Genomic DNA, 8,334 nt, shown 5'->3' on the forward strand with positions numbered 1-8,334 from the left:
CAGAGGTCATGTTACATGTTGAATTATCTACTAAATTATTGTTTTATACTCAGTAACAGTTTTACTTGTATATTATATCTCAATATTTGTTGTTCTTTAGTGATACATTATATCATTGTTGTTTAGGCTGATTATCATGATTATTGAGAGCCCAAAAGACTCGAATGATTGATGACTAAGTGAGGTCGAGAGCCTGGTTGTGAGGATAATTATGGGAGCGGGCTGCACGCCGCATCATGATTTATTGCTTTTTTCCATGATTGGCTTATTATAGCGCATGGGATGAAGGAGGCCCTCCGAAGTTTATACACCCCCAATGAGCGCAGGTACCTACTGAGTGCGAGTGCCAAGTGATTGGACAATTGAGAGACTGTGAGGAATGAGTGACCGTGAGGTTGGAGTGAATGGGGGGACTTATGACTGTTACTCTGATGTTTTGCACTTGATTTCATTACTGTTGTACTTCACAAGGCATATATCACTGTTATTTAGTCTCTGAGAGGTACTATATCCTGTTTCAATTGAACTTGACATGAATTAACTATCTTGGCTTAAAATGCTGAACTTGAAAACATGCCTATTTTTATTGTGTTATATTTTCTATAATTTGACTATATCTGTGAAGCTCGTCACTACTTTCAGTCCAATAGTTAGTCTTGTTACTTACTGAGTTGGTTGCACTCACGCTACACCATGCACTTCGTGTGCAGATCCAGATGTTTCCGGACATGGTGGGTGTTGATTTTCTGAGTAGTTTCCCGACGTTCGTGGACCTTGACTCTCCTTCCCTATCTTTCAACTTTATGTATTTAGTTTCAGCCTTTCATATAGAGTATTTTCAGACTTGTGTTGTATAGACGCTCATGTACTTAGTGACATCCTGGTTTTGGGAATTTTCGTATTGAGTTTTGACATTCTATCCATTTTATGAGAGTTTTAATAATTTAAACTTGTGTTATTCCATTTTTCAATTTAGAAGTGTTGGAAAGGTTTTGAGGTGCCAGCTTTCCTAGTACCACATTAGGCACCATCATGACAGGCTAAGTTTTGGGTCGTGACACCTTAATTCTTTTGCTATTCTAGTGATGCCTTATCTTTTATTCCTTTTTTCTTAGTCCGAGTAGTTTGTAGTATGCTTAGTTTATTTTGTCCTAATAATGAAGACAAGACCCTGGGCTTCTTTTGGCACTATTTAATGTCTCATATTGCTCTGCTTTACTGCTTTGTACTATATTGGATCATCAACCTAGTACATTTTCCCTTTCTTAAGGTTGTGTTGTCGCATGTTTGGTATTGAATCTTACATTATCTATTCTTAATGTCTAACATTATTTTATGTGTTTTTGATGATGCCAATAGGAGGAAGATAAGTTTGGAAGATGTTGTGAACATGAAAGTTTGTCAATAGTGCTTGTTGTAATTTTGTGTGTTTTTATGATGCCAATAGTTGCTTAATTGTTCTGAAGAACCAACTCCTCAGGAGAAAGAATCAACTCCTCCTAGGTGATACTTGTACGTCTGTATTAGATAGTAACTTTAACTCAAAGTTACCTAGGTCGGGGTTTGGTGGAAGATGGCTACTATAAGTGATAAGGGTCTCTTCTCAAGATGATATGGATAATTCAGTCAGAGACTAAAGTCCCAAAGCATGTGAAATCCTTGGAATAGTAGGAGTCCTATCAAAGAGGAAGCTGACTATGAATAGGACTCCTAGAAGGTCTCAAGTTGTGTTTTAAATAGGATCGGATTTGGATTTCCAAACAATCCTTTTACACATCAACTAAAGAGTCATAAGTTGTTTACTTGTGTCGAGTACTTGCATTGCATTCTTCCAGAGTCAGTCTAGTGAATGTGTTTTAGGTAATTGAGTTGTAATCAAGTATCAAAAATAATGTGTGTTGGAGTGAGTTTTTTGCTTTACAAGTTAGAGTAACTTGTGAATCAAATAGGAGCAATAGAAGTACTGGAGAGTATTTAATTACAGTCTTATAGTTGATATATTTTGGCTCCGTATTCTAGTGGAATTGTGTAACGACCCGGTCGGTCATTTCGATAGATATAGACCTGTTTCCCCATTTCCTGCTTCTTTTTGTGTTCTTCAGCTATATTTTGACTTACCGGGTTAGTTGGTTCGGGTCCAGAGTGGTTTTGGAGTAAATTGAGACACTTAGTCTCGTTTGTGAAGGCTTAAGTTGGGAAAGTTGATTGGATGTTGACTTATGTGTAACCGACCACGGATTTGAATTTTGATGATTCTGTTAGCTCCGTTAGGTGATTTTAGACTTAGGAGCGCGTCCGGAACGTGATTTGGAGGTCTGTGGTAGAATTAGGCATGAATTGGCAAAAGTTGGATTTTTAGCGATTTTGACCGACAGTGAAATTTTTTATATCGGGATCAGAATGGAATTCTAGAAGTTGGAGTAGGGTTTTTATGTGATTTCTCACTTGTGTGCAAAATTTGGGGTCATTCAGACATGATTTGATAGTTTTCAGCGTCGTTTGTGAAATTTGAAAGTTTAGAAGTTCTTAGGCTTGAATCCGAGGGTAATTTGGTATTTTAATATTGTTTTGAGTGATTCGAAGGTTCGACTTAGTTTACTTGATGTTATGAGATGTGTTCGCATATTTGGTTGAGGTCCCGAGGGCCTTGATTTTGTTCTGGGTGGTTAATGGATCAAGTTTGATGTTTGGAGAATGGTTGAAGTTTGAAACTCACCTGTCATAACCGCACCTGCGGAGAGGGAGCCGCAGAAGCGGGAATTTGATCACATGAGGGATAGGAAGGAGAGTTGGTAGAGTCCGCAGGTGCCAGTGGTTAGCCGCACCTACGATGGTCGCAGGAGAGGAAGAGAGGGCGTAGGTGCGAGGCTGAACCGAAGAAGCGTGAGGATTTTCGCACATACGTGAGCGCAAATGCGGTCTCGATGCCGCAGGAGCGAGGTCTGGATTTTAAGTGAAGTTCCACACTTGCGATGGTCTTTCCGCAGGTGCGGCATCGCAGAAGCGACAATTGGACTGCAGATGCGGTATCACTTGGCAAAAAGTATAAATAGCACACTTCGCGAATTTTTGTTCATTTCCACCATTTTCAAGTCGGTGTTTCGGAGCTTTTGGAGGGATTTTGAAGGGAGATTCAAGGGGTTTTAGTGAGGTAAGTTACTTGAGCTCTAATACTCCTACCTATGGTGTTTTCCGGTTGTTTTATCAATTAACTAGTGGAAATTAGGGGTACAAATGAGGGGTTAGGGCTTGGGATTTTTTAGAGTTTTATTTGAGGATTTGAGTGACCAAATGGAGTCAGATTTTGATAAATTTCATAGGTATGGACTCGTGAGTGAATGGGCATTCAAGTATTGTAATTTTTGTCAGATTTTGAGACGTGGGCTCGGGGGCCGGGTTTGAGCCGATTTCGGGTTCTTGGTCTAATTTGGTGGTTTTTCTTGCGGAAAACATTCCTTTGGAATATATTGATGGTATTGTACTGATTGTGAATAGATTTGGAGAATTTGGCGAAAGAGTCTAGGGGGTAGAGCATCGCGGAGTAGAGATTTGATCGGTTTGAGGTAAGTAAGTATTATAAATCTAGTCCTGAGGGTATGAAACCCTGGATTTTGTGTCATATGACTATTTTGAGGTGGTGCACATCCTAGGTGATAGGCGTGTGGGCGTGCATCGTTGGGGATTGTGACTTGGTCAGTCCCGTATCTACTGTAATGTTGAATATTTGTTGAAACTACATGTTTCTTACGTGTTTTAGAAAGATTTGTGTAAATCAGGTTGGACGACATGTTTAGGCCTTATTCTAGTGTTGTCTAGACCATTAGAGGTCTTTTATTGCTATCCTCTCATTGTTTTCGATTGAAAATCTATACTCAGTCATGTTTATACTTATTTTTTTTGGCAATCCACTAGGCAAGGGCCTAGGGCTAGTTTTTATTAATAAAAGAAAAGAAAAATACAACAATTAGGAAAAGTACAAAACTCAGTCTCTATACTTATTTACTACATAACTCAGTCTGTATTACCCTGTTTTGATGCATCATATAAATATTGTTTGGGCTAAATACCTTGTTTATCTAAGAGCCCAAGAGGCTGGAGAGGTTATGAATGAGTGAGGCTGATGGCCTAATTTATGAGGATATTTATGGGATCGGGTTGTACGTCGCAACATGTTTTACTGATTCATGATTGAGTGAGGCCGAGGCCTAATTGATTTATGCCATGATTGGCTTGTTATAGCGCTTGGGCTGAAGGAGCCGCTCCGGAGTGTTGGCCCAAGAACAGGTGAAGTTTTGAAGAATGACAAATGAACTCAGTCATGGACCAGGTCCATCATGTGAAGCACAGCCATGATCTACCTATACATGTGAGATGCACGTGAAGGAGATAAGTCCCACTGATTAAGCAGCAATATCTCCTGATCTGATCGAAAAGGTTGCATATTGGATAAGGGGAGAAAGTCTCCTTATGTGAAGAGAACACAATTCGGATAAAAGATAGTGTTGGAGTTTGTGTTGTTCAAGAACTCAACTTCGATGGAAGATCAACAATTGAGTCTCAATCAAACTGTAATTACTATCTCATTAAATAACAGTGATTGTTCTCTTTTACAGGTATTGCACATACACAGAAGTTAAACTAACTTGAAAGCAAAAGAGCAAGGCAATTTTGCAAACAATTTATGTGAGATTTGAGTGTGCACTCCTGAAGCTACTTGAATAAGATAGAAGAACCAGTTCTATTATGTTTTTTCATATGCTAGTTCAATTGTAGTAGGTGGATTAAAGTTGTACCTTTCCAGCTTTCATAGAAGCAATTGTATTAGTTACTTAGAAAGTTCAAGTTATAGGCTAACTTGAAGTTGTCGCAACAGTTAGAGGCTGGTTGCTAGAACAAGATTAGAGGTAATCCTTAGGTTTACAAAGAGTTTTGTAAATGCTGTTTTGGCTCAGTGATTTAGTGAAGTGTTGGGGAAAATCCTACTGAGTAGTAGGTCGTCGTTTTTTCACCTTTTGAGCCGGGTGTTTTCCACGTAAAATTTCTGTGTTCTTTATTTTATGTACTTTTAATTCCGCAAACAGTAGTAGTTAGAACACCTAGAGGAACCTGGTTCTTCTAGATCTAAAGTTGGGTACCACACAAATCACCCCCCTCTTGTGTGGTATTGATGCTTATAACATCAATTGGTATCAAAGCGGGTTATCCCTGAAGAGGCTAACACCTTAAGAAGAGATCAACATGAGTGCACCACCTAGAAACTTGGAAGGGCAATCCACTGCTAGGCCTTCACTTTTCAATGGTTAGTACTATTCTTGGTGGAAGAACAGGATGAGGGATCACATCATAGGAGAAGACTATGAACTCTAGGACATAGTTACTGATGGTCCTCTAGCAACTACAAAGAAGAATGATGAAGGAGTGGATGTGCCAAAGACTAGAGCTGACTGCAGTGCTGAAGACCTGAAGAAGTGGTAGAAGAATGCTAAGTCCAAGAAATGGCTTGTGTGTGGACTAGGTCTAGATGAGTACAGTAAAATTCAAAGTTGTACCACTACTAAGGAAATCTAGGACACTTTGCAAGTGGCTCATGAAGGAACACCTCAAGTGAAGAGGTCTAGAGGAACACACTGTACTCCCAATATGAGAACTTTACCATGAAGGAAGGAGAAACCATCCAAGAGATGTATACAAGGTTCACCACACTGACAAATGAACTTAAATCTCTTGGAAGGATTAGTCTTGAAGAAGAAAAAGTTGAGAAGATTTTGACCAGGCTTCTGCCAGTCTCTTGGGAAAGCAAAATCACTGCTATTCAGGAATCAATGAACATTGCTACCCTCAAGATGGATGAACTAATAGGAAACCTTACTGCCTATGAACTGAAAAGGCAGACCATAAAAATGGATGCACCAAAGAATGAAAGAAGTCTAGCTCTCAGAATTGCTGAAGGTTCAGATCTGGAGGATGATGAAATGACTATGATCACTAGAAATTTCAAAAATTACTTGATGAGAGGAAAGGGTTCTTCAAGAGGTACAACCTTCAACCAACCAAGGGCTCCTGAGAAACATACCAATGAGGGCTACTACAAGTGTGCTAAGACTGATCACATGATCAAGAACTACCCTCAATGGGAAATTGAGTAGAAGAAAGAAAGCGTTGAACGAAGGAGCAGGAATAAGGAACATGTTCAACCAAAAAGGAACAAAAGATCAACAAAGGTTATGGTTGCTGCCTAGGGAGAAACATCAGATGAGGAATCAGAAGATGGAGCTAGAGATGAACAAGCTCTTGTGGCCATAGGAGAATCAGATGATGAACAAGAGGTAAGTATTCTTCATCTCAAAGACAAGATTAAATTCCTGTCTAAAGAAAGGTTGTCCGAGCAATTACATGATTTCATTGATGAGTTTGAGATAATTAACAATGAAAAGGAAGAGCTGTATAGGGAATGTATGATCCTAAAAGCCATGTCCAAAAATCTAGAGTCTAGGGCTAATGAGAGTGAAAGTGAAAATAATGAGTTCAAGAACCAGGTTCTTGAACTTGACACTAGTGTCCTAGAACTTAGGTCTGAAAACTTAAAACTGAAACTAGGAACAGGAAACAAGAAATCTGATCATACTCATCTCACCCTAGAAGAAAACTTAGGAAAAATGAAGGATGAGCTATACAAGAAAGATGAGCAGATAAGAGTACTAAAAGAAGATCTTGGGGAAGGTAAAATATTAACTAGACAGAACTTGCAAATGGAACAAGGCTTCTGATGCACTCTCCTGGCAACACGAACACCACAGTAGCAACAAAAGAGGACTTGGTTATGGAACTCAAGCACCTAAGTGGGATCCTAAAAGAAAGTACCTCACTCTTCCTGAAAACAAAATTTGCACACATTGTGGCAAGACTGGCCATTACAAAAATGAATGTAATGCAAAAAAAAAGGCTAGTCAAAAGAACTAAACCTTTGTTCAAGAAAACAATAGGCTGCCTGGGTGGGCTAGAAGGAATCTGATTTATCCCTTTTCCTATAGAAAGGGACACAAACTAGTTTGGGTTCCTAAGACTAACCCCAAATTTCTTTTTGCAGGTCCAAGTGAAGGGAAGCAGCAAAATATGGTACATGTATAGTGGTTGCTCAAAACATATGGCTGGAAGCAAGAACCAGTTCCTTTCACTTAAGGACTTAAAGGGAGGCAATGTCTCCTTTGGAAATGGGAAGAAAGGTGAGATCATTGGGGTTGGAAAGGTAGGTAAGATAGACTCTCACTCCATTGAGAATGTCTACTTGATAGATGGCTTGAAATACAGCCTTATCAGTGTGTCACAACTGTGTTGAAGAGATAACCTTGTAGCATTCACCTCTACTAAATGCTTTGTGATTAATCTTACCACTGACAAAATTGTTTTGCAGGAAAAAAGAGTTAACAATATTTACATTGTAGATTTGTCCACTCTCTCCGAAAATAAACTAACCTGCCTAAGTGTGCTGGATAATGATCCCCTCATGTGGCACAAAAGACTTGGTCATGCCAGTCTGAATCAGCTAAACAAATTGGTCTCTAAGGACTTGGTAATAGGGTTACCTAACATCAAGATCAAGGAAGACAAAGTTTGTGAGGCTTGTGCAAGGGGGAAGCAGGTAAGATCATCCTTCAAAAGTAAGAAAATGGTAAGCACAACCAAGTCGTTGGAACTGGTCCATATGGATCTATGTGGTCCAATGAGAACCATGAGCAGAGGTGAAAAGAAGAACACGAAGATGAAGTTATTGGATTGGTAAAGGATCTGATTGAATCCTCAGCACAAGTCTAAGTGGCACCAAAAGACGGAACAGGTTATGGAACAGGTTCTTCCATCCAGGGCAACTTGATAGGGGGAACTAATCAAGGATGAATTGAAATAAATCCCCTAAAAGAACTTGTTCATGACCCTGTTCCTCAGCAACAGAACATGGGAGAAACATCTAGCAAAAACCAGTTGGTTGTGAAACCTCACAAGTATCAAAGTTCTCATCCTATTGAGAACATTATCACTGATCCAGTAGCTGGAGTTAAGACTAGATCACAATTAAAGAATATGTGTGCTTTTGATGCCTTTTTATCTCTTATTGAGCCTAAAAATATTTTTGAGGCTTTGCAGGATGCAGATTGGGTGATTGCAATGCAAGATGAACTCAATCAGTTTGAAAGAAGTCAAGTTTGGCATCTAGTTCCAAGACCCAAGGACAGATCAGTCATTGGTACAAAGTGGGTCTTCAGAAACAAACTCGATGAAGATGGAATAGTTACAAGAAACAAGGCAACACTTGTGGTCCAAAGTTACAGCCAAGAAGAG

The 8,334-nt window shown here is 39.4% G+C and overlaps 1 protein-coding gene across 1 annotated transcript; it reads left to right on the plus strand.

Annotated features, from left to right (window-relative positions):
• Positions 1–5,654: 5,654 nt before the first annotated feature.
• LOC138869137 (spindle assembly checkpoint component MAD1-like) lies at positions 5,655–7,870 on the plus strand. The gene is made up of 5 exons (XM_070146732.1): positions 5,655–6,033; positions 6,253–6,720; positions 7,088–7,116; positions 7,412–7,555; positions 7,802–7,870. The coding sequence occupies exons 1-5, from the start codon at positions 5,655–5,657 to the stop codon at positions 7,868–7,870; spliced, it is 1,089 nt and encodes a 362-aa protein (XP_070002833.1).
• Positions 7,871–8,334: the final 464 nt, after the last annotated feature.

Source organism: Nicotiana sylvestris, chromosome 5 (genome assembly GCF_000393655.2).
Source record: "Nicotiana sylvestris chromosome 5, ASM39365v2, whole genome shotgun sequence".
Lineage (NCBI taxonomy): Eukaryota > Viridiplantae > Streptophyta > Magnoliopsida > Solanales > Solanaceae > Nicotiana > Nicotiana sylvestris.